The sequence below is a fragment of the Stylophora pistillata genome, chromosome 1, assembly GCF_964205215.1.
Source record: "Stylophora pistillata chromosome 1, jaStyPist1.2, whole genome shotgun sequence".
Classification (NCBI taxonomy): Eukaryota; Metazoa; Cnidaria; class Anthozoa; order Scleractinia; family Pocilloporidae; genus Stylophora; species Stylophora pistillata.
Window position 1 is genome coordinate 14092781 of NC_142519.1, and position 26895 is coordinate 14119675.

Genomic DNA, 26895 nt, shown 5'->3' on the forward strand with positions numbered 1-26895 from the left:
CTTCGCTAAGTTTGCTCAATAAAGCTCAAGGACAGTAATAACAGCTAACAAAGAAAATGCCGTTACAGGCTCCTAGTGTTGACTTTTTTTCCGCGAGTGCACAAGCTTTGTTATTTATATAGTGAATTTAGAAATATACTGTCTTGTGAAAATGTTTGTTTGTAATTTCACCAATTTCAATTCGGGACGAGTGCGGCTGACAGCCATATTTACTTCCGCGCGTGTCAAAACAAACCAAAACGTACGCCGTTTTTTCTGTAGGCTTTGAACAAATCGACCTCATAAAAGGAGATTTATTTCTTATTTATGTAGGTTTATACCTATTGCTATTTGGGATAAATCTAATAAGTCATTTTTTCTTCAATCCTTTTAAGTTTGCAGTCGTCGTTGTATTAAATAGCGGTCAGCCACGATTACATACTTATCAGTTCTGCTAGTGTTGTAAAGACCTTGGTAAGAGCCAAAGATTCTAGTTGATAAGCTGGCTGGCTCCTGTTTATCTTTTTTGCTTGTGGCCCTTTTATTTTAAAACGCTCTCGCTACTCCTGTGATTAATTTTTCCGGGCTTGTATTGTAAATTGCTATTATGGCCAGAGTGTGGACTTGCGTCTTAATCCTTTAAGAGGAAATGTGGCCAACTTGTTTCGAACAGTTTCGAAATGTGGCAACAGCCAAAAAATCGGATTCGGCTCACTTTTTCAAGCTAGGTGGGCCTTACTGTGAAAAAAACCACTGCATACTTCGTTTGGCTGAATATCGATTTATTTTCGAGAAAATCGATAATAACTGAATTCCGCAAAAATGCCGCTTTAGAAGTTCAAAACTTCAGACGAATCTTGGAGCGTCGCGCCACGAATTGAAAACACTTGGACCGATAAAAAATACCAAATCTTGAAAAAACAACATTCAAATTTAGGTTCTTGATTGTTTGTATACTTTACCCGACCTTCTTCTAACTATATTAAAAATTTGTCAAAAGTAACCCGTCACTTAACTGATAAACAGAATAATCGAATGAAAATGTGGCTTTTGGAAGGCAAAGTGTAATTCTTTTAAACAATCATTATCAGGAAGTGTTGACTATCCTTCCAAGTTATTATATCGCTAATGTGAGAGCCATCGATGCAACATTTTCAGGACTGCAATCCTCTACTGTGATTCATCAGCATGGAGGGTAAGTAGATATTCTGCTGAAAAAGCTTTATAGTTTCGATTTAAAATTCGAAACAATCGTGTTTGCGTGTGAATGTGTACATTTTCTACCAACTGACGGCGCGTCAAATCAGCGCATTTTATCGAACTTAAAAATTTGATTAAATCGCACTGAATCGTATCTCCAAAAAATCCTTCGGAGATCGCGTGAGAACTACAATTTACCCTCCAAAAGCCAGATTTTCAGTCGATTATTTTGTTTAGCACATAGTTAAATAACGGGTTACTTTGAACTATTTTTGATCTCGCTAGAAGATGGTCGGATAAATTCTATTAGATTGTGTAAATAAACTATCAAGAATTGCTCAAATTGCTGCCAACCTATGTTTTGATGTTGTTTTTCAAGATTTGGTACTCATTGGTCCAAGTGTTTTCAATTCGTGGCGCGACGCTCCAAGATTCGTCTGAAATTTTGAGCTTCTACAGCGGCATTTTGGCGGAATTCTGTTATTATCGATTTTCTCGAAAATAAATCGATATTCAGCCAAACGAAGTATGCAGTGATTTATTTCCCATTGAGACTTACCTAAGGCATGGGTCGAACTTGGCAAAGTTTGGTGTGAATGTGGTCACTTTGGTGTAAAAATCTGTCATCGGGGCACATTGCTTAATGCGACCCTAACTTTTCCAGTTCGCAAAAACTTTGAAAACCGGCCAAAACATCAAGTAGTGCTTGGGTGGGGCAGGTAGATTTCGGAAAACTCGGGCTAAACAATAGCTATCACAGCGGTAACTGTCATCGCTTGTCAGTAAACAGCAAACGACTCGACTGGTCGCTGAACTGACCAGACATATGGCGCTCGAAGTAATCTTCGCTGAGGTCGATTTCTCGCTCTTATCATAGCGGCAGTCAAAACAGTTAAACATGCGTTAACACATCTTTCATAGATCATACGAAAGACAAAAAAGTGCTCGTGATTTAACTAAATTAGAAGAATAAGCATCACCGTGATCGTTATTAACAATGCTTCAACGGGACGCATTTTTTTAACGTTTGTTTTCCTTTTTCAGCTCACTGCTCTCTCCCCATTGCACGTCGATAAACGTGTTTCTGGTTTATCAAAGTGTCATCTCTGACATTTTTTTCACCAAGTGTGACCCTGATAGTTGAAACCAATAGTTTGCTTTCCGGTTGCGGTTTCAAATTTTCTGTGTTTTTTTTTTCCGGCAAAGTTGAAAACTTTGCCCAAGTGCGACCCATACCTAACTTTGAAATATGGTCAGTCCGTCTTTAAATAAGAATGACTGACTGTCTGATTTGACCGATTGCCTGAAAGGATGACTGACTGTCTGACAGGTAGGCGGACAGACTGATGGACTGACAGACTGAGTGACGGACTGACAGACCAAATGGCTGACTGACAGACTTTGTTACTGATTGACTGACTGACCGGCTGACTGACTAATTGAGTAACCAATTAACTTATCAACCAGTTTACCGATTGACAAATATCGTTTTCTTTTCCTTCTGGTTTAAATCAGAACAAAAACAAGACTCCGAGCAGGACAGAGAAGGACAACAGGCAGCTTCCGCAGAACAACCATCAACTTCCTGTGAGGCTGCAGAAGAAAAAGAAGCCGTTGAGTTCGAAACCAAGACTGGTGACGGAGATGATCACACTACCACGGACCAACCATCAACTCCTTTGAAGGGAAGCAACGAAGAAGCTGTTGAACAGGAAGACAGGAAAGGAGGAGAAGAAAAAAAAGAAGACGAAGAAGAGGAACGTAAGATTGCCTCAGATGAACCATCTACTCCCTCCCAAGAAACCATCGAGGAACCTAAAGAAGACCAAGACACTAACAGTGAGGATGACGAGAGGAAGAAGTTCCCTGCTAAACCAGAGTAGGGAAACTGCTTGATATGACGCAGGCAGTGACTTAACTAAAATGACTATGTCCTATATAGCATTCAGATTTTGTAGTTTCGAACAAGTATAACTGAGCAGATAGCAAAAAAGAGACATCAAAACAACAAAAAAGTTCCGTTAATAATTGAGATTGCTAAGACTAGGGTGTTTCTAGTTTGGTAAATTTGATTAAAGATTACTCGCTGAAAACAAAAAGAGACCTAAAACACGTAATTATCTCATATTTCACGTAGAAGTTACGATAATTTTTAGCATTTCAACATGTATACACAACAATTTGGTAGAGTTCGATTTAGGTCCTTCTTTCTTGCATTTTTCCTAGTTTTATTATATCGGCCTATTTCAATCTTCTCTCCCGTTAAGTAAAATTTCAAGTATTGCTTTCCCTTACAATGGAAAACTGCTGCATAAGGTTGTAGAACCGTTTTTGTAGTACTGGTTAGAAGCCTGTCTCTAGGGAAATAAACATACATTCCCGAAACAAGGTTAAAATGATTGTAACGAACAAACAAAGGAGAGGCTTAAAGAGGTATGAACAATGAGAATGTAATCATGATTACAGTAAGCAATGCTGTTAAACCAACTGATTATCAATAAAACCATCGAGAGAGTTTAAGTTACTTTGCCTTCTGGAAATTACTTGATACTTTGCGGTAAACACCAAGGATTTTAAGGTTGTAGTTGGTAAAGGAACTCCTTGTCAGACCTTGAAGTGCTTTTAATTTAAACCACAAAAATATTACAAAGATAACAGATTATCGTCTGATTTAGGATGAGGTAGTAGCATAAGAAATGAGTTCATTTATGGACTGTCTGTCGGAACAAAAAGGGTGGCCAATAGTTGACATCTGATCATATTTGTAGTAAATGCGACTTCCCTGACAAGGAGAAATTAAGGAAAGTTGCGACCATACTTTGGGCGTGGAACGGATCATCAGACTTAAAATTGCAAAATGAAGAAAAAAACAAACACAAAAATATTGAAAAAAAATAACAAAAAAATAAAAGAAAGTAAGGGACCCCTTAGAATTGGTACATGGAATGAATGTTAAGTTCGGTGACAGTACGTCGCTCTACTTTAATCTTGATTGAGTCTGTATCGGATTTTGAAAAATGGTATACATAGGGTAACCTGCACACCTGCAACAACCAATGACAAAGCAACCCACGAGACGACTGCTTGTTTTGTTTCCTGTTTTCCAGCCAATTAAGTACTCGGATTTGGGTTGGCCATATGAAAGGAAAAGGCCTAATTTCTGAAGATTTCATGCTCATGAACTAACAGATGTTGGGAACACATGGGCAAAAACTACTGCAAAACAAAGAATGCATTATGACGGTACCGTCTCCATAATTTGTACTTGTCTTCCTGTCGAATGTTGGGTTTCCCTGTGAGAGACAAAAAAAAAAAAAAAACACAGCGTATCCTGCCAAGCCCGACGTCCTTTGATGAAATGCAAACGAAAAACTGTAAAACCGTTTTACCCTTTCTATTAACCCCTGCTAATCTAGTATCCACCTCGATACCCCAAGTTCTGCGAGGAACTTTCCTTCTTACCCGCTCCACATTGTCTGCAATGTTTCAAATTGATTAATCCGCCAGCACTAGCCCTTCCCTAAGGTTTCGCGGACCCTTTTATTTACATTTTTCTAAAGAACAAACGTCAACGAATCCAAGGAGCTTCTTTTCAAACTAAGGTGGAAAGGAAAACTATGATCCTCACTAAATTTTACATATCAAGACGTCTGTTCCGTTATCCTTTTGTATTCTCAAACGAAAACAAACAGAAAAAGCAATCGCCGTAGAACGAAGGAGTGAAAAAATCATGAGCTATAGAGCGTCCATATTACCTTGCATTTTCTTTTGAGTACTTTTACAATAAGTCCTGGATGTATTCTTATTCCTTAATCTCACCGGCTTAGCAAGGCATTGAATGTATTTGGATCGCTTTTATGGAAAAATAAATATTGTACCTTGAACAACCAAAAGACCTGATGTTTTCCTAAAGCCACTGAATGCTGGTTAACGTAATGTTATGATAAGTAATAAAGTAATCAAAAAGCTTTGCATCAGCACGTATCCTAAATCCTCGAGGTCTAGTAACCGACAGCAATTTTACATGTTACTCCAACCACGTATCAAGTCAGCACACGAACCAACAATAAATACAAACTACTTCACCGGTGTTTATCTTACTGTCAAGTTATACTTTTTAAGTACAAAGGCGATCTATAAAATACAGATAATTACTGACCTGTTGCTATTCGAAACATTAAACTGAGTTTATAAATGCAGACTATCTTGGCAAGCGAGCTGTAAGCTTTGTTATGCTAATTGATACGTTTTCACGCAACTTGTGACAAGAGGTGGTATTATCAAATTTAATTATCTATACGATATCGGCCGGACGTCACTGTCTACGAGGTATTTTCTGTCTAAACAGGACATTCTACAGCACGTCATCCTGGCCGCGCGAATGTTCTCCAAGGACTGGAGAGACCGAGTCTTGCTGATCTGCTGAACGTAAGGCTTCACGGGCGAGAAAGTTCTCTCTCTTGACTTGATTATCAACTTCCTTTGGAACATCCGGGATAATCCAAGCCAAAATTGCCGTTAAACCAAACACGATGTGCTGCGCAAAATGACAAAAGATATAGGACGGTCGGTTAACCAGAAGAAAAAAAGCGAGTGCGAGGGAGTTTTCTTCAACTAAACCTTTCTTTTGTTATTCGTCCTTTTCAAATGTTCCACAGAACTGCGACAAGAATCATCAAGGAAACAAACAGGAGCACAGAGGGAGTGAAATTTTCCCTTCACAACATTGCTGCATTAGTTTTCACCAATAGTTCTCTTTGCAGAAAGATGACTTGGATTCTCAGTGCACTGTCAGCCGGATCATAAAGTGCGTTGAATAGTAAAAAGAGAGCAAATACTCACCAGAAAGGCCACCACAAAAAACAGCTTGGCCGCCAAAATATGCCAATAGGCTGTCGAAAACTTGTAAGCATTCGGATTTGAAAAGGTCGTGCCGTTTATTGTAATAAATGGTCGTTCATAATACCCTCGGAATCTAAAATGCAAGTACACAAGATCTTTAAAACTTGAAATGTTTTGGGTGACTTATGATTATTACAACAGTGTAGTTACGCGTTACGGAAGCTTTGACTCAGTAAATTGAATTAGTACATAAATAAATAGGGCTCAAGAACTAAACCATAAAACAGAACCCTCCCTGTTATTTTACCTGCAAGTAGGTAGACCAAACCCACAACTGTTACTCTGTAAGACAAACTCAGTAGCAGCATCTCCGGAGGGTCTCTCAGTATCAGGAAAATCAGACACCACAAAACACGACAAGGTGTTGTTTACAAATCCTTCCAAGCTGTCGTGGTTTTCACCTAAGGTGTAATACAGTCTGGGGACGAATTCGGAAACAAAGGCAATCACAAAGCCCTAACAAAAAGGTAAAGAAAAAGAAGCAAGTTGTCGTGATAATAAGTTGTGGCTTTCCTTACAACAAGTATTCTGGTTTAAAATCAAGAAAATGCCGAGTACGGCTTGCATTTCATCTTTGACGACAGGCAGAACAAAAAGATGACTCTCTGCTGTATTGTGCAGTTCATACCACCGTTTAAAATTTTTCAAGTATGCTTCCTTCAACTGAGATGACTCGAAATGTAGCACTGAGCACTTAGGATTTGATGAAGCAAAACTTTTTCCCAGTTTCCGTTGATGAAAAATTGTTGGCGAGCAAAATGAGCGGTCCTTGTTAAGATGCTTGATCAATGTCTGTCCGCTTGAATTTGCACGTTGTCAAAGCAATGAAACATCCTATCCTATCCTATCAAAACATCCTCTATTCTAGCTCTTACGGGCTAATAACTATTATCATAAGGTGACCAAAATTGTACTATATCATTGTTATTTGATTTACAAGTATTTGCTCGAATATGGGAAAAACTGTCTCATTTATCTTCTGTTTATTCAATAACATTGAAGAAAAGGATAATTGTGTTTGTAATTTTTGCTCTGTAATTTTCCGTTTCTTACTGATTTCTTTCTATTTAAATCCTCAAAGAAACAATTTCGAAAACGCACAACTTTTGTTAATGAGATTCTTACATTTACGACCACAGAGATCTTCGTAACGCCTTTCAAGATTGCATACCAAATTCCTGTAAATAAAAAAAAAAATGGGATTGTTTTTCAAGTGTTCCGTTCGGTATTTCCCAAAATTGAATTTCAATTAATGAAGAATGTCAAAGACCATCAAAAGTAATCAGCCCTGTCTCTGTATACATTGCATACCTATATCCTGCGCACGAGCTGCCATTGGTCGCTGAAAAACCACGATAAACTTGTAAGCATCGAGACGAATTTCCAACAAGTTATTGATCAGAGCGAAAAACGGACCAAGCGGAAAAGCGGCCACAAACAGTGTCACAAAACCATACTGGATCACTGGAAGAAAAACAGCATTTATAAACTTCAGAAATTGGAATCATCTCCTTCGCTCAACCGTATAAGGTGCACAGTTCTTACCCATCTCGAGGTATTCATAAAACAGCCCGTGCACGGGATACTGAGTCAAGTCATAGTCCAGTTCCCAGCGTGTGTATTCGGTCAAGTCAGGGGTTTCAATATTCTGACGGCGCCTCCACCAATTCTGAAGCTTTCTATAGAAAATATTTTTGTTTTGATTTTAGAAATAAAAGAAACGATAGCAATAATAATGATGATGATGAAAAAAACAAAACAAAACAAAACAAAGAAACAAATGGAGTGCTTTCTCTACATATCACTCACTAATTTTAGATTTGAGTCCAAATATAACTAATCCTAAACGCTCACAAATTGAGTGGCTTGCCCTGTGCATACGGTGTTACAGGGCAGAACAACCAAAAGATCTCTTTTCTAAAATGTGTTGGGAACATGTTGTCACAAAGATACATTCCTTTTGCTGAATTTTTCAGCAATTTCAGTGTCCTGATTATTAAGCTGATAGTTCGCTATCCCTTACGAGCTATCAGACCTACATGTAAGCTGTAATGCAAAATAGTCCAAGAAGATCGAACAGAACGCAAATACTCCTAGTTCACTGTAAACTGTTATAATATTAGGACACGGAAATTTCCAAAATCTACACTCAGTCTCCAAAAACTTCTACGTTTCAAACGTAACTCATCTCTTTATCGGCTACTTACGGTACGATTATTTCAATAAAGTTATTGAAGATCTGCTTTCCAACCATGATAACTGCCAGCTGAACCAAGAGCTCAAATAAACAACCTGCTGGGTTACACTACCAGGACAAAATAAAGATTGCCTCAGAATTCTCCTTTAAAACTGCTCTTTGTTTAGGAGTTACTTTCAGTTACTTTAATCATCATTTTATCTTTTATTTCCTGATTTAAATGAACTGATATTGTCAACAGGAAGTACCTACGGGTCAATTATGATATTCAAATTGTTACTGGCAAACCTTGTATTATCGCACTGTAGTGTCACATTTAACAAATATTACTTAAGGTATAAATCCTTATCAAAGTGCTCTTCTTTGGATACTGCTCCAACGAAAGGGGGAATACGATCTTTCCTTCCTTTTCTCACATATTTCTTAAATACCCTTATGCGTCACGAAAAAACCTTTACATATCGAGTATTTCTCCTACCTCTTCTTGACGAAAAGTAAAAATCCTGTTAAAATCTGCTGGCCTTCCAGGACTGAAAACAAACAATCTTCTGTTGAGTGCAGTTCTTTTTTCCAGTGAGATGAAAATTGTTGTTCCCGTATGTCAATCACCATTATTTTGTAAAATTATTTAAGAAAAATCTAAAGCACCCTAGACGGCTCCTTTGTAATAGTCAGTGAAGATAATCTCAAAATATGTTTCAATACGCTCATTTTACTGCTGTGATGCCGACATTTTTTTAATGTGTTTGGGAGCTTCTATGTAAATCGATTCAAGTTCCCACTAGTAACTATGTATTACAATTTTTCTAAAAATGTTGTAAATTTTGATGTGAATCGCAACGTTTCAATTGCCTAGTGCGAGTCTTATCTTCGTGGTGAGGTCGACTGGATACGAGTCTCCGCATTATGCTCCGATGTGACTTTCTGGTTTTCAACAGCTAAGCGCATTTCAAAGATGTAATCTGTCGGCGATTCAGTGTCACGCGGCTCTATTGCTGTTGTTTTTGATCGTCGATATCACAACACAACATCACACATAAACACAAACACCAGCAGAACCCTGCGACAGCAAATCGCTGAGGGAAGATCACGATAGTCGGAGATTTCAATGTTTCCCGATCGTCCCATAAGAACTTCAATGTTTCCCGATCGCTAAAACTACCGACAGTTTAAATGGGAGTTTTCATCTATCTATATATAACCATCGCCGGTCATCGCAGAATTCTGGGACGTGTCAGAAAATAACAAACGCTCTCGATTTGTCGTCGACCATTTCAGGCATTCGTGGATGGCAACGATTCTGAGTTTCATTGGTCGGAGAACTCTAAGACGGTTGGGAAAGTGTTTCCCGACCATCTGGGATTTTCCAGTCATAGGAAAATCAGTTTTGATTTTACCGATTTGTCGTCGATTATCCCGTATATTCGAAGATGTCTGTGATTTGGAGTTTTCATTCGTAGGAGAGCTCTGGAACGGTCGGAAAACAGTGAAGTCCCCAGCCACCTGGGATTTTCCCACCATATGAAATCAGTCGCTGGTCAAGGCTTGATTTACTAGTTTATTTACCACGACACATAACAATACAAAAGTTAGATGCTCACCTCAGTTTGAAAAACGCAATATAAAAGAGTGACGAGTAGAAGTTCACAAACTGGAAAAGGTACATCTTAAACGAAAAGATGTCTTCAAGCTCCGTTTGGGTACGGGGCATCTCTGAAATAACAACAGATGATCAGTCTTAACCCTCTTGTCATTGCCTCGTGCTTTGTAAGCTTCCAATACCGCATGTCATTGCACTTACGAAGAAAGGAAGGATTCATACAAAAATTTTCAATTCAAAATTCTTATGCAATGCATTATGACCAAAACGTGCATGAGTACAGTTGTGCGGTTAAGGTCAGTTGAAAGATCGGATGCACTCATGATTCAAAATTGAGTGTAAAGAGAAAAAAAAATTAGTACGACAGTTAATAGCTTAATAATAATACTACTAATAATAATACTACTAATAATAATAATAATAATAATAATAATAATAATAATAACTTTATTTATCCTGGTAAAAAAAAAAAACCGGTCAGTCAGTCAACAAAGGTTGATGGACTAGTATTAATCGGTGACCAGCAATATTAGAATATATAAGAATATTAACATGAAAAACAGCAGTTTAAAAATAATGACAAAAACTCTAACAAAGAACTAAGCATTGATCTTACAAATATCATTGGCCTTATCCTTAACGCATGAATAAAGCTCAATTCATTTTCTACACACGTACCCCATCGCGTCAAAACCTCTGCAAGTTTTTCGTAAACCTGGAGATAAAATAACATAATTAACAAAAAGAAAGTCATCAGAGGATCAATCGAAATGATCAATTGTTACTCCAGGGTGTAATTGAAATTAGTATATACTAAAACAGTGGATAGCGTTGAAGGCGCGCTCTGATTGGCGAGTCAAACTGCGAATATCCTTTGCTATTTATCTCCGAGCAACTCGGGAAAAAATGGCGTCCCGGTTTGTATCCATGACAAGCGAAGAAATCACTCAAATCAATTTTTGGTGGTGTATATTATCTCACTGTTTTAGTATATACTAAAACAACTATTCACCTCAGTGTCGGTGGTTAGCAGTGGATATTTACCTCGCCGCTTCGCAGCTCGGTAAATATCCACCACTAACCACCTCCACTTTGGTGAATAGTTGTTAACTATCCGCTGAATTTCAACTGTTAACTTATCTGCACGTTCAACTAGGAACTATCTGTGCGTAAACAGTGGTATATGAACATCTACATGAGGAGCCCCTCCTTCTATCACCTCTCAACTTTTTACCTGTTCCTAAAGACACTACAACAACAATTACTTCCTTCTAAAGGTCTTACTTTGTAAGGTATTTAGCGCTGCCTTACAAAAAATATTTCGATTTCTGTGATTAAGAAGTACCATTAGGTTTGCAATGATGGGGATGACGGAGACCTCCCAAGCAATTACAATATACCTCTGATTTTTTTCTTATACCTCAATTTTTCTTCTTGTTTTGGTGATCAGGATGCAACAAAAATAATTAAGAATATGTCGCCATTACAAAATAAATAAATAAATAAATAAATAATTAAAAGTCATTTTTCCTTTATGACCTTACAAAAAAGGCCAGAGGGCAGCCAGAAAGGGGTTTCCCACTAGCTTTTTACTATAACCGTATAGCGGTGGTTCTAAATCTCTCCGTAGACAAAGATAAGTTTAATATGTGGATACCTTGTTAAGAAGCATGATAGTAATGAGATTGAGGAGAGCTGCAGTGCCAGACGTAGCCATATTGACAGCTCCCATGTTGTAGCCGCTGTTGGCGGATAACACTGCATATACTGCCACACGGTATACTACAACGGCAAATACGGCAATGACGACTAGCGCCAACTGCGGTACAAAGACCATAATATTATTGATAAAAATACATTTAACTAAAACACTACGAGTCATACCGGTGACCAAGAGTCAGTTTGTCGGTTGGTTATAACTACCTTGTTAAATATCTGGGCTACAGAATTCAGGTGAATCTAAATTCGAAAAGCTCAAATTGTTGTAACAATATGAGCGTTTCGTTTCGTCCGAGTAGCAATGCTTAATAATATCGGCGGGTGGATGCAGTCCAGGTAGCACATAGAAGGGCAGCAATCTCGCCAGCAACTAAGCTACAGCTAACCTCCAGGCGCCTGTCAACACAACACCATCAAACCGGTGTATGGGATGGACACAACCCAAAAGAGAGAGAGAGAGAGAGAGAGAGAGAGAGAGAGAGAGAGAGAGAGAGAGGAAGGGGATGGGGGAGAGAAGGAAACAGAGAAACAAAGTAGTAATGCTGCAATGCTCGTCCATGCCCCTGTGAGTCCCCCTTGGGCTCCCCTGATCATATTGGTGAAACTGCTGCATTGACTCGATTTTAAACTCGCCTAAATATGACTTAGTTCTTCATAAACGAGTGGGAGGTTTGTATGGGAGAATCTTGCCCGAGGTCGCCAGTACAGATCGAACGCAGTGAGGTCTGTACCTGCGACCGAGGTCAATATTCTCCCATACAGACTAACCTAGCTCGGTTAATATGATGTTTATTATATGGCTGAGTCTTATATGCCAATTTTCTTTATTCTTTGTACCTTTTTTTCTAGACCGGTCTAGATACCGGTCTAGATTGGAAATATCCGATATCTAGATGAGAAAATCTAGACTGCTTTCAATATTGATTTCAGCCAATCAAATTCGCGAATTCGGTAGTTCCCAGTCCTTGTGAGATACAGCCATATAATAATAAGCCTTATTAACTATTAGCCAAATCTTACCATGAAGACGATAAAACTGAAGCTACAAACAAATCTGGGCACTTTCTTCCCAAGCGATATGAAGGGCTCTTCCACCTTGGTGATGGGGTTCAAACGGGTCTCCATAGCCAGTGCTTCGTACTCGGGACGAGGTTGTTCCTAAAATAGAATAATGAAGTGAAGCAGGCAGATACATGGAAAGATGGTCAATTGAAATTCACACTGAGAAGGACCGAAGCTAAAGTTATTGCAACTGTCTTTTTAAGTATTACACTGTACCTTAAGCTCAAACGGACACATTTCAGAGATCCATAGAGTTTATGATTTCTTATAACATGCAGCAAGATCAACAATAACTTTTACACCTTTAAAGCACCATTCCCAAAACGAAAACAAATTGGCTAGGAGAGGTAATAAAGGTCGTTGTTTTGTTTCTTTTTGGCTAGGTGGAGATAAGTCGTGTACGGCGCAAGCTTACCTAGCCAAGCCAAATTTTCGCCTTGTCACAAATAATTGACATTAAAGTATACATTGATTAACTAATAAAATCGCACCTCTTCGTCCTCATAGCCTAATAGATCCCATTCGTAAGCAATCTCTGCCTGCCGCCTCTTCCAGAACTCAAGAAACATGGTGGCTGAGAAACAAATGCATATATATTCATCAGTAATTTAAAGTATTTTATTACACTTTTGGCCCTGAAAGAAAGTCAAACTTTCTTTTCTAACAAATTCAAAGACGAAATGATCCTAACCATCAAAGTCCTACAATCAATCCATCAGTAAGTTTTTCCACTCTTGGACGGGACGGTCAATCACAGGCTGCCCAAAAAGTCAGTCAAATTTCTGACAGTTCGGTGTTGCCCCTATGTATTTACCTCAGAGTAGAGAGAGGCCGTCATTATGAGAGCAAACTTTCTCGCCCAACCATCCAATATAATAAACTCACCAGCGCTAACATTTGGACCTAAAGTCCAACGCGCTAGCCATGTATAATTTATGCGGTTGTCAACAAGAGAGCCACGGGGTCTACTACAGTTTGTTCCATATGCAATCATTCTTAAAGAATAAAAAAGGTCTCACCCCAAATTGACATAAAAATGGCAAAAACCACAGTAAACTCATTGTCAAAAACGTAAGCCACCTGAAGAGAATCAAAGAAAACATGAATACACGAAGATGATAAACCCAGATAAAAAAATTCTTAAAAACAAATGAGAAAGATGAGTTATTTGTTTCCCAGCATCATGAATTGTCTTCAATTGGCCAGCAGAAAGTGATTGTGGCGCTTAAATTCGCATCTAAAGTTGTCAATTCGCCGAACTGCTTTGGTTGCTCGCGAAGTAAAATTTAACGTTTTCGTGATGACTTTTTCCTGAAGTGAGGCAGAATTCCTTTTCTATTATATTTTTCTTCTTTTTTTTTTTTTTTTTTTTTTCATTTCTGGAAACTATTTTGTGATTTAAGTCGCCAAAGGTTTAGTTAAGACCCTTAGAAGTGAGGAAAAGAAGACGATTTCAACTTCAAGTACCTTTGAGTAAATGCACGTGTCTGACAGATTCCAGAATGGACAGCCTTTGTCACAGCGAGGACACATGGGAAAGTTGTTAGCTTTTTCACAGATGTCTTTTCTAAAAGCAAAAGATAGTCGTAAAAGCAATTGGCGTTTCTTGTCTGAAAGCCACGTTGAAAAGAAAATAAAAAAGCTCATTTTTTTGACTCATGTTCATCAGGATAAAACCAATGATTGCAACACTGTTAACGCTTCCCACTGGCGGTATAGAAAATACTGAATGTGCATTGGTGAAAGTACTTTCACCAATACTACTTTCATGCATAACTGTAAATGTACCACCAGGTATATTTTTGCTTCGTTCTATCTTGTGCCAGGTTCTACATGTACAAAATACTTCAAGATTTTCGATCCTACCAGCCCATTTCTTCGCTGATATGAATTTCATGCAGGCCTTGACATACTGTATGATATAATTCACATATAGACCTTGCAAACTCATCACTTACACAGGGATATACGACTCCAGCCTGACAAGCCCATAAATCACGCAAATGAGGCCCATGATGGCTGCTGGGAGCAACATCGATGTGTAAAAACCTGCCAAACAGCCAGAAGAGATCATGTGCAGCCCTGATTAAGCTGCTGAAACTTTACAATAACAGAAACCCTTTAACTCCAATGAGTGACCAAGACAAAATTTCTCCTTACAATATCTATGCAGTATTAAGAAGAGAAGTGACGAATATGGGAATAAAGAAATGATCAATGAGGGGATTATTAGTTAATCGAATACCAAATTCTCTGAACTAACATGATAAGAATTGTGTGATCTTGAGGGTGAAATGGTTAACTCAATTCGAATGCACATCAAATTAATTTTGAAGTCATTTACTCACCCAACCATGCAAAGTAGATTCCAATTTTTTCTCCAAAGTAATCTCTGTGACAAATTAATGAATGACATATAGTAGCTATTTTTCTTCTACAAAGAGAAGTAGCTACAACAATGAATCAACACTTATTTTAATTGAAGTTAAAAGATAAAAAAACCTTGAATTAAACAGTACTGTGTCAGGGACTTTACCTGATGTGATCCAACGGCTGCATTTTGTACCAGCGATTTGCTTTGACCCAGGTGTCAAACAACAACTGAAACAGCAACAACCCAAAACAAAATTTAATATTGGTAACCAACAGTACATAATAGCGAAACTAGGGTAGAAAATGTAAAACAAAAGAGAGGATTTTGAGCAAAACTTTCAAAGTTGGAATGAGCCAATTTTGATGCAGTGTATATTTGGACACACATCAGAAAAAGTGAATGGGTTAAAAATTATTATTATTTGGAGGAGAGAAAAGGATGTATGATGCACGATCCTCGCTGTAGAGAGCGCTATTTATGCAATAGTGAAAATCAGACCTGAAAAAATCAGGCCTGATTTTTTTCAGGTCTGATTTTCGCTATTGCATAAATAGCACTCTCTACTGCGAGGATCGTGCCTCATACGTATCTCTAACCGCAGTTCAAAATATATGAACTTCATATATTCATCATATAAAGGAATTTCCCTTTTAAAATATTAAAATATCTTTGAGCAGAAATGTGATGAGAGGAAAAAATTACTTTCTGGTGGAGGGTGGGGGTGGATTTCTTTATAAAACTGACGAGGTGTCAGTTTGAGAGAGGGAAATAAGACTTAATATATAGATTTTGTCTGGGAGCTTATCTTGTCCCAAGTTGTATGAACACTGTAAACTTAACAGTCAGGGAACTACATACACCAAACTTATAAACCTTGCAAAGTCATATTATCTAAAAATAATAAAAAAAAAAAAATTACCTGTCTAGCATTTTCAGGTCTTGGAGGATCATTTGATTGATCTATTTCATAGGTGCCCTACATCAACCATTGTAAAATACAAGACAGATGATAATTATTGCAAGTTGTCCCATGATTGTCGTAAACTTTTGCAAACACTCTACGTGTCAAATTCCATGATAAGATACTCATAAATTATAGTGTCCTCATAATTATGCCAAATTACCTCTCTCCAGTCATAAAAAATGTATTTAATTCTAACTCAGAATAATTATTAGGTGCAAAATCAACAGTTTAATGTACATTAAACATGTTTCAAAATGCTACAACACATACACACTGTCAGTGAACATGTGGAAGCAGTGTCCAAGTTTGATTACATTTGATGGTCATGAGCAAAAGTTGTACCCAGAAAATAAGCCTTGAAGTGTAATGCTTTGTTGCCACCACAACAAGACCATCTACATGTACATTCTTTATTTCATTTTATGGTACATGTAGATACAACAAGCTTCATGTTCCATGGACCACAGCATCCATTGTCCCTCTAAGTTTACTAAGTACAATGGACGATATTGACAACACGTCTTTTGAAGTTAATCTTCCTTATATCTTATTCTATAATTTCACTCGTAAACTAACTGATGAGAATGGCTTACACTGCACCATTGGATAAGTAAAACAAGAAAATATATTACTAACTCTTCCCACAAATGGCTGAACCTTCTTTTAGCCATCAGCCATAATTGTTGATTCAAAGAAAATATCACATTTTGACTTCAAATCATTTTGATAAAACTGATCCAGTTCATTTTTGTTGCTTATATTCCTCTGGCCAGTGCCTTGCATGGGACCATTTAACCAGAAGAAGTGCACTTACAGTAAATGAATCATGACTTATATAGCTTTGTTTGGCTTTTTTACGTCCATTTAATTCCTGACAGGAAACAAAGTTTATAATTTTTAATATTTTAGGTCTTGAATGATATAACTGTATGAGCCTTCTTGGGCCTAAAACTTTATAATGGTGTACAAACATAAAAGAGCCCTTTTTCTCTCAGCATTTCATGTATTTAGTTCATTCTATTTTCACAAAGTCTCACATCTGGTAATTAATCTGCTCTTCCACAGGCATCATTCAGGGACTGCTCAATTTTAGACCCTTCAGAAAACATCTTGAATTGCAATGCTCCATCAAAATCTTGCTACATGTAAAAGTGCAAATTAATTTTCTTGAACACTTTCTTAGCTTCATGTGCAGTAAGGATTTGCTAAACTGAAGACAAAAGAAAAAGGGACAAAAACTCAAAACAGGTAAATCATTCTTACCTCGTGCAAGGGATAAGCTGCAGAGTAAGATCCATTGCCAATTAAGCGTCCAATGCCTAATATTATCAATAACAAAAAGATACAAACTAGATGAAAAGACTATATGCACACTGGTTGACATTATCATCTATGTCAGTACACCTATCAGTCTCTGATCAAAATATAAACAGCTGTCTTACATAATATGATGCTAGATCAGTTAAAAGAGATATCAACAGTGCAATGCATGAGACAATACTTTAAAGAAGGGTTTTTTCGTGGCTAGAAAAAAATTGCATATTTATACCTTTAAAATACCTGTTTAAGAAAGCATAATGCTTTTCATTCAATGACTGATGAAAATAAATGTCTCTACCTACTGGAACATAAAGGGGACCTTAATTCTCAAAACTAGTTCTTAAGATGAAGTATTCAAAGGCAGTTTAGTACCAATCTGATTCCTCTTCTCGCCATATTGTGTTCTTGTCAGAATTCTATGAACCTGTATACAGTATGAAATTGAACATCAAATAAAAGATGTCTACCATGAAGTCTGCAAATATTTCACAAATAACACTTTGCAAATGGTGATTTTTTTTCAGTCACAGCTAGAGGAATAAAATTTCTTGCTACTGAGATCATATTTTGTTTTACTCATGGATGACCTTTCACAATTGGAAAGGAAGGGAATTCTATTTTCCAAAGTCATCCTAGATTCTATATCCAAAAAATTTAATTAGTCATTGTTCAGTGACTTAATGACCTGCTTAGGAGGTACTACATGACATACTAAATGACTGTAAAACTATCAAACTTGTAAAGTTGAAATCATGAAAAAATCAAATTTAAAGTAAACATCCTGTTTTACAGCAATCACTTACAATTCTGCTTCGTTGAGCACCTGTGAAGAAGTCATCCCGGTTTTCTGGAATAAGAAACCTAATAAAAAGAAATTATTATCAATTTTCAATAATTTATAAAAAATGAATATCATTATCAAAAAAGATCAAAGAAAAGATAATCATTAAAACACCAGTTACTAAGTTCCAAACATACACCTCTAGTTAAATGACAAGTACTAAAGAAATTTAATATGCTTCTGTCTGTAGCAAATGTTGTTTGTACATTAATTTTAAGCTACAGTATTTCTTCACCTATAAGCCGAGCGATTTTTTCAGTTTTCGACCCAAAATTTTGGGAGATTTTTCACGGAGAACGGGGTTCGGCTTATAGCCGAGGGTTTTACATTTTAAAAATATACAGTTGCTGAATAACTTTACCCCCCCGGCTTGTAGTCAAGTTAGCAATGAAGCAGAAGTAATAAAACACAACAAAAATAACTTCTGAATATTGGTTATTCACTTTTATGAAATTGGTGGCTCCTAAAGGAGCCGTTTGACGGATACGTGCAAGGGCTTTCAACCCAATGGTTTACTCGCCATCCGTTTCGTTTTCGCTGTCTGTGTCGAACTCGTTCTCTTCTATGTATTCATCATCTACTTCTGGGGTTTCCTCAGAGTAGACCACGTCGTCCTCTGTTCCGTCCAAGGCATTGGAAATACCGCAGGTCTTGAAGGATTTGACAACCATCTCTTCGGGTATCTCTGCCCATGCTTCCTTGATCCACCTGAGGACAAGATTTCTGCTTGGCGCCTTCTTCTTCCCAGCTGGGGTAAACTCAAATGGCCCAGATGTCATCCACGCCAAGTACTTTCGGCGCACATTATCTTTAAATGGCTTGTTTAGGCACTTATCCAAGGGCTGTACAACCGGGGTTAGGCCACCAGGGATAACTGCGACGTCAATGTTTCGCTGCTTCAGGTCATCTTTCACGGAATCGGTCAAGTGAGCTCGGAATGAGTCCCACACCAAAAGGGAACGCTCGGCACGGGGCAAACTCTGTCGAATCCATTCTCGGATGCCCTGTTCATCCATCCACCCTTTCTTATGGAAGGAAACACGAAGAGGATGCGGCACAACCAGATCTCTCGGTGTACGGACGCCTTTGAAGATGACTTTCGGTGGCACCTTTGCTCCATCGGCAGCAACAGCAAGAACGACGGTGAAGCTCCGCTTTTCCGCTCCGCAAGATTTTACTGGCACTGTTCGGCTTCCACTGAATTCCAGTGTTCGGTTCGATGGCAGCTCAAAACGCATGGGTGTCTCATCCATGTTGTAGATGCGGGATAAAGGGTAGTCGGCGCGTCTTCTTGCTGCAATGACGAAGCGATGAAAGCACACAATGTTCTCTTCGAGATCGGCGGGCAATCGCTGGGCCAGAGTTGTTTTGGTTCGCATGCTGACCGAGTGGCGTCGTTTCCATTTCTCGTACCATCCACGGGAAGCTTTGAAAGCAGGATCATCGGAGAGCTCTTTAGCTTTAAGGCGAAGGATCAATCCACTCACCGCAATACCTACGAAAAATAAAATAACAATCTTATTTTGCTGCGAGATAACCGTAGATTCGTGACTGCAGCACTCTTTTCGTGACATGTTATGAAATTGTCATGACAACAACATATTTCTGACCAATCAAAGTCTCTGTTTCCCACGCACTGAAAGACGATATCATTCAACTCTTCAAAAACTCTTAAAATTTTAGACAGAAAAGTAAATACCAACCTTGTTCTCTTTGCTGTGAAAACCACTCCATCACTTGCTGGTCTAGTTCGGGATATTTCGGAGTGAAACGGCCCATCGTCGCACGTTTTGCAGACATCTTCAGCTCTCCGGAAAGAATAGTCGCCTGGTCTCTTCTCCAGCGTCGTACCATGGACTCGCTTAGTCCATATTCTCGAGCGATTTCCGAGTTGTTTTCTACCGCTTCAGCTTCCGCGATAACTTTTATCTTGAAAGCCATACTATACGAGGAACGGCGTGCTTTAGGCATGATGATAAAAAGTGACAGCGACGAAAGGTATACTCGATAGATTGATACTTTGAAACGTTTAACTGAGATTATTATTGTTGTTGTGGTTAATCTGTTGTCGCGTGGTAGTATTTATACAGTTCGTTGGATCAATTGATATTCATATCTCTTGATTGGTTCGCTTTTTTTCTTTTGTGTTTATTGTAATTCATTAGGTTTTGTGTTTAGTGAGTCAATTTCTTATGTTTTCCGTGAGGTTCGCTTGCTCAAATGGCCAGTTACAATCAATAATTTCGCTCTCGGCTTATAGCCGATGGTTTTACCTTTTTTTTTGGGCAGCTTGAGTGTAGCGTAAAGACCCTGAAAGTCAGGGTCTCGGCTTATAGCCGAGATCGGCTTATAGGTGAAGAAATACGGTATACAATTTCTGGTATGATAAGCAGATATTTCCAACAATTTCAAATTTCAAAGTCAGTAATTTAAACTTGCAGTTAATCCAATTTCTATTTATTTCTACCTAAAGTATTTAACATATAGAGTAAACAAATCCTTTTACAGTTACACATGACTACTTACAGCATAATTTAACCATTCAATTGACATGCTCTTTAATTACAATGGCACAAGTATTATTCTGACTAATGTTCATAATTATACTGTACCCTCTCAATGACTGAAATCCTGGTGGTTAACAAAGCAAAGTTAACATACTTGTCAAGTTTGTCTCTTCTAAAGGCACACGTGAAGTAGTTTGGCTGTTCTGGAAGATCTTCAGCTCTGAGTTCAAATGGATTACGGATTCCAATGGTATCAAAACATCTCTCAGTCCAATCTCTTGTGTCCAAGTCATTCTCCTGCCAACAGAAAAGATTGTTCATTTCAAGCACTTGTCAAGTACATATGACTTTTACTTCTGACAGAACTACTTTCATTTATTCAAATAACTTCATTGAATAAATGCCTGCTGAACTTTTGCAAGTAGTAAACTATAGATGAACTTAATAAGCGACATGGAAGACCAATTTTAATTGACATGTACTGGTAAATGTTCTAGGCCCTGAAAAATGAACATTTTAATATTGCAATTCAAATCTTTCCCCAATTCGAGGATTTTCACAACTGTTTTCATCCTTATATAAATACACTATCATTGTTTCAGAATATCCAGGGTTTGGGAAAGACTGTTTTTCAAATCCTTTGAGAACTGCATGGTGCTTCTGGTAGGTTTCCCTTGCTCCTTTATTTAAAACAAACAATCAAAATATTTGTCCATGAGAGCAGTTGTTAAAGTTACAACATAGTACATGTAAGTTAATTTGCTGCAGCTTTTAATTTTACCTAAAGGGGAAGCCATCTTGTAAAGGCTTTATCATCTTGCTGAAAAGCCTCTTACAATTAAAGGCTTGGCCTTGTAAAGCCAATGTTTATGTAAAGTTCATGTCTGAATGGATGCTGCATTAAAGGGTCTTTACTTCTGGTTCTTTGACTGCAATTATACTGGCTGAGACCCACATAAAATACACAAGTTAATTGAATTTACTTAATTTTCACTGCATTAATTTTTGCAGTAGGGAAGGACTAGAATTAGGAACATATGAACCATTTGTGCTAGTCCACCCTCCCCACCCATCCCACCCCAGGGGAGGACATCCATCACACAGTAATCTCGTGCATGGGAAATTAACGTCTCCTACCCCAACCCTGCAGGAGACGGGACCTCCACTTATTTGTCCCTATCCGAGAAGACTAGAATATCTAACCATTTCTTGATGTTATAGAAAGGTAGCAAATTCTTCTCAATTATTTTAAGACCCTGAGTGTTGGTCTGGCCAAGGCTCGAACCCTCGACCTCCCGCACAACAGTCCAGAGCTCTATCCATAGAGCTAACCGGGAGGAAGTTACTTATTAATGTCTGAATTAAAAGCCACAGTATATTGTTAAATATGGCTTTTAATGAAGCTAACTTTTAATCAAGGTCCAGTGTTTCTGTGAGAAAACACCCTAAAATGTATTCCTACCCTGATAGGCATCTTCATGAGCATCTCCTCAGCACCTTGGATGAGGACTTTCCAAGGTGCATGGATCTTGATAAAAGCAGTCTTTCCATTACTTGAAGTCTTTAACAATAATTATAATAAAAAAGTGAATACTGTGTCTTTCTGTCAGAAATAATCAAAAGTGCTAAACACACATGTACATTTACTGTAACATTAAGATATTATCATATTAGATGTATCAGTACATAGTATCGCTGAGCATCATTTTTAAAAAGTTGTACTGCATTTTGATGAGCCTGTGGGACAAGTCAAAATACAAACAACAAGAAGAAATACTCAGTGAAAGTACACACCAAATTTGGAAAGAGTTGTTTATTATCCAACTGCTTTTAATTACTTTATAGGGTGGGAAAAGAGAAGCAGGTAGAAGAGATGGTGGTGACAGGTCTTGCATGACACTCTTGTTGGATGACAGTACAAATAAACAGTCAAACAATATCATGGAATATTTGCACTTGATTCACTTCTGCATTAGGTTATCAATTTCTGTAAACTTAATTTTGACTAATTGCATGATCATTTTCATCTCAAATTTGTAAAAGATAAAAAAGTTTTGGACAATTAGAAAATTACAGCTAAAAGCATCACTCCCACTTATAACCACAGATAATAAGAACTTGATATGCATGCTTGATAGCTTCTTTAACATTACAGGAAGTATTTTTAAACATATTTTATTCTAATTTAAAATTAAGTCGCAGTCACTGAGTATTCTTTTTTCCAGGCAGTAACTGGTAAAGTTTACCTCCTGAGTAACCTGTCAAAAAAATCGCTTAGAATGTTTGAAAATTCAATATAAGAAAGACCATGCACTGCAGTGACATGTCTCTACCTATAAATTGATAAACTTTCCTGGCTTTAACAAGTATTGACTTTACTTGATTGTACTATCTTTGACCTTTAAATCCTTAAGAGCTGAGAAATAATTTGGAAAACATATAGATTCATTGAAATGTTGTGAATTAGTTTACAAAAGTTATGTACCTCAATGCCTTCTGCTTCCAAAATTAAATTAGCCCTTTCCAAATTTTGCTCAAATGTAAGGCGCTTCTCTTCTCTTTTTTGTTGCCACTCCCTGTCTTTGGTAGTATCAATTTCATATGCCAGAATGTAATCTACGAGATAAATTTGAAAAAATGCAATTGTTATTTAATTAAAAGACAAGCAATCTTTGAATGTCGATCAAAAAATTCTGTAACTATGAACATTTCATACGATCATGGTGAACAATAATTTAAAGGTCAGTGGGCTGAATTTAAAGGTCAGTGACATAATTATGTGTACTAAGGTGAGTGAGTGACACATTTGTCCCACAAAAACACTTCTTTTACGTTACTCAATCCTAGAAATAGCACACACAAAAGTCATGATCAAATCTTATAAAAATTAACAGTTACTGTGCTATAATATTCAAACTGCACTCTATAATTTTATATTGCACGTCCGTCAAAATATTAACTGCTATAATTGCACTGACACCAAGAATAGCCTTAAGATGAATGCAAAGTGTTTATAGTTGAAGGAACTGTTTAAGGTACATAATTAATTTTTATTACATGACTCGGGCAGTCAAAGGGCCAATAACTAAATCAACCAATCAAAATGCTCTATTGTCAGTCAATATTCTCTCAGTATTGGATCGGGCACTGTCCCAAATGATACTGCACTTGCGTCCCTTTGAACTTAAATCAGTCATATAATAAATCTCTTACTAACCAAGCTTGCTTGGGACCGTACTGGAAGAATATCGGCCCTTCGTCTTTTTTGTATGGACCTCACTGCGCTCGGTGCGTACTGTCAAGACCTTGGGCCGATATTTCTCCCAGTACAGCCCTCGCACTTAGTTAATAAGATATATAGAGCACACTATACACTTACCAACTCGTCTCTTCCCATCCTTAAAGAACAGCGTATCAGAATCCTTTCCTCTCTAGAAAAACAATAACAAGAAAACACTGACATCTTCCTTTAATCTGAAATCTTGCATCTGAGGTTATTAACTATACAATATTCTATAATTTGGTTATCCAATATCCAGTAGCATAAATCTTACACTGATATGCTTATTTCAGTAAAAGCCACTTTGACAAATATATTTATTGAAGAAATCAGAGAAAAATACAATAAGGCAACCAAGACTCTACATTCTAGAGAGCTTGTTGCAATACAGTGAACATTTACTTGGTGATAATTTTAAAACTTGAAATTCAGAGCAAATTATAAAATTCAACAGATAAAAACGATCATTCAAACCTTTAAATTTTAGAGTCAAGTTAAATGATCTTCAACAATCTAAAATAATTTACACAAAAGAACCTTATGTGTACATAAATTACACACTATCAGTAAGATATCATTCTGAGAATGAGGATCAGATCTCAGATTAGCTAACAGAAAAAAAAAGCTTACAGTTCTTGCTACATTAAAAGTCATGGATTTTCCCATCTGGTTTTCACATGCCATGAATTCACCAGAATTCATCTGAGGTCAAACAGACCCAAAAAATGAATTAGGAACTTACAATCTTTTTCATCGTATCTATAAAAGAAAATTCTACCTGAAATCTGTTTGAATGCACAGTCTACATCTACATGTATACAAAAAAGATAACAATCCTAAAATAAATTTGTACAGGGTATATTATACCCATCAAAGAGCCTTAAAATAAAAGAACATTTCTAAGGCCTTTTTTTCACTATTGTTAAACACCTTGCCGACATATCATTCATCACAATCGCAAAAACCAAACACAGATCCTTTTAAATTTGAATAACAAAGCATTGGGAAAGATTGCAATGACAATATCTCCTAAATAGCTTGCTTGTAAACAGATGTTCTCAATACCACATTGTGAAATATGATGTATCATTGAATTGGATGTTGTTGAAAACTCTTTAACTCAGTCTTTCACTCCCAAAATCTCATTTATTTAGTAATTCTCCTTACTGTCTGCCATACAATTCTTAACGTGTCAGTTTGGAGAATTTGGTATTGGATCAACTAAACATCTCCTTGTTGATATTTTTCTGTATTCTCAACACTTGTCTGCCTGTATTGATATTGTAAGGAGAAATTCCGTCTTGGTCACTCATGGCAATTAATGAGAGGGTTAGTTTACCAACTCCTATAAACAACACTGCCTGAAATTGTTATTCATGAGGTTAACATACATAGTAGACATGTTGCAAATTTAAAGCCAGTGATGATCCATCTAGTTCCTTCTAATTCCTTTTACTGATACGCATGAATTCACACAATCACCGGTCATATACATTACTCAAACATAAATAACAGTATAACACATTGATCTATTTGCTTCTGTTGTTTTTTTTGTTTTGTGTTTGTTTGTTTCTTTAACTGATACCTAAATTTAAACATCATGTTATAGAAAAGAAATGTTTAACAACACAGAGACACCTGTGTGCAAGGTATTATATATGCTTATTAAGAAGACAAAGAAATCTCACAAACACAAGCAAGTTAAGCTCAAAGACAGTAGGGAACAGCCTTGTAGTTGTAACTGAAATTAATCAAAAGTAACTCACAAACAAAACTGATGGACAGACCGCTTTATCAGTCAATGAAGTAGATGTAGGAGTTTTTTAAAACTTATTAGGCACCTCAAAAGACAAAATACATATCCCAGAAATTCCTGTGTATTAAAGTACAGGACACGTTCACGGGCATTTATCATCACATGAAATCATAAGCCTGTTTAGAAATATGAACAACCCGCTTGCCTCACTAATCTAAAAAGAAGGGTTAAGATTGTTTATCACCGAACCACTTAATATTTGCATATTGGTCACAATTTTTCGACAAGGAATCAAATTAAAAGAAATACAATACCACGCAGTTCATCAGATTATCAATTCAGCTGTGTTAAAAACCATCGCGATCCTCCTGTTATGCTACGTTGTTGTCTGTGACAATATTAAGTTGTCAAAAACTGTTACAGAAATAAAACACTGGAAAGAGCATTATGCATGTTGCACGGCACTTGCTTCATTTTCTCCCCGAGTTGAAAATCGGAGTTGTGGTCGGATTTCAAAAAAGTAAATCAAACAAATATGAAATTCCAAGCCCCTCGCAGAAGATTGCTGCTAGGCTCAGCGAATATAATACAGGGCCGCTTTTGGAGATACTTGTTAAAAAAAAGGCTCCGCGACTTAAGTGCTTCTTAAGAATCAAAAGTACAGCAGCTGTACACTGATCAACTCTTTAGAATAATTATTAGACAAGTCGATCCAGTAGGCGCGCTCAAAAGAATTTAAGGTCGAGACGCAGAAAACACCTGTGGCTCGATGACGAAAAATTTCTTTAAAAGTTTAAACGAAAAAAAAAAAGGCCAAACACAGTGCATTAGTCCTACAAAGCCGCATTCACAATTTGATAAAGCAATAATAAGCTACCATAGAATATTATGAACTAACCTCTACATCTGACGTTAACGGTACGCGATGGGAGTCTTTCTCGAGTGGCCGATTGTAATCTGCCGGAGGTAAAGGACTCTCCCTGGACTTTTCAAGGATTTTGACACCTGAAGCTGTAGCTGTTTCAGGATCTTGGTGTTTAGAAATCCCCTCAAAGCCGACGGGTGGAAGGTTATCGGAATCGCTATCACCGTGATGATGGTAAGATGGGGTAGAGGGATTTGGGTAGCTTGCGTACTCATTTGTGGGACGATAGATGTCGTGTGACGGTGGATTTGGATAGCCAGGTCCGTTAT

At 37.4% G+C, this 26895-nt stretch overlaps 2 protein-coding genes across 7 annotated transcripts in view; one reads left to right on the forward strand and one right to left on the reverse strand.

The window, feature by feature from the left end:
* LOC148741321 (uncharacterized) overlaps positions 1-3703 on the forward strand; it is a 220957-nt gene extending 217254 nt beyond the window's left edge. The window contains exon 19 of the mRNA XM_088738767.1: positions 2695-3703. Within this exon, the coding sequence (XP_088594893.1) occupies positions 2695-3062 (368 nt within the window). The 3' untranslated portion in view covers positions 3063-3703. The remainder of the gene's footprint in view (positions 1-2694) is intronic.
* Positions 3704-4700: 997 nt separating this feature from the next.
* The window catches only part of LOC111324353 (anoctamin-5), a 22328-nt gene continuing 133 nt past the window's right edge, over positions 4701-26895 (reverse strand). The window contains exons 1-29 of one of the 6 annotated variants that reach the window (XM_088738702.1): positions 26600-26895; positions 24576-24647; positions 24045-24096; positions 23151-23281; positions 22128-22226; positions 20820-20962; positions 18121-18178; positions 17690-17741; positions 17261-17316; positions 16812-16868; positions 15953-16009; positions 15196-15260; positions 15008-15051; positions 14618-14708; positions 14127-14226; positions 13679-13739; positions 13151-13233; positions 12618-12755; positions 11536-11697; positions 10557-10593; positions 9880-9991; positions 8757-8808; positions 8289-8386; positions 7627-7760; positions 7393-7545; positions 7207-7259; positions 6329-6537; positions 6022-6154; positions 4701-5716 (exon numbers count right to left, since the gene is read on the reverse strand). The exon at positions 26600-26895 is cut by the window's right edge and continues 133 nt beyond it. In XM_088738702.1, the coding sequence (XP_088594828.1) occupies positions 5534-5716; positions 6022-6154; positions 6329-6537; positions 7207-7259; positions 7393-7545; positions 7627-7760; positions 8289-8386; positions 8757-8808; positions 9880-9991; positions 10557-10593; positions 11536-11697; positions 12618-12755; positions 13151-13233; positions 13679-13739; positions 14127-14226; positions 14618-14708; positions 15008-15051; positions 15196-15260; positions 15953-16009; positions 16812-16868; positions 17261-17316; positions 17690-17741; positions 18121-18178; positions 20820-20962; positions 22128-22226; positions 23151-23281; positions 24045-24096; positions 24576-24647; positions 26600-26895 (2981 nt within the window). In that variant the 3' untranslated portion in view covers positions 4701-5533. The remainder of the gene's footprint in view (positions 5717-6021; positions 6155-6328; positions 6538-7206; positions 7260-7392; positions 7546-7626; positions 7761-8288; positions 8387-8756; positions 8809-9879; positions 9992-10556; positions 10594-11535; positions 11698-12617; positions 12756-13150; positions 13234-13678; positions 13740-14126; positions 14227-14617; positions 14709-15007; positions 15052-15195; positions 15261-15952; positions 16010-16811; positions 16869-17260; positions 17317-17689; positions 17742-18120; positions 18179-20819; positions 20963-22127; positions 22227-23150; positions 23282-24044; positions 24097-24575; positions 24648-26599) is intronic. The other 5 variants (XM_088738724.1, XM_088738712.1, XM_088738735.1 and 2 more) reach the window with 5 other exon arrangements.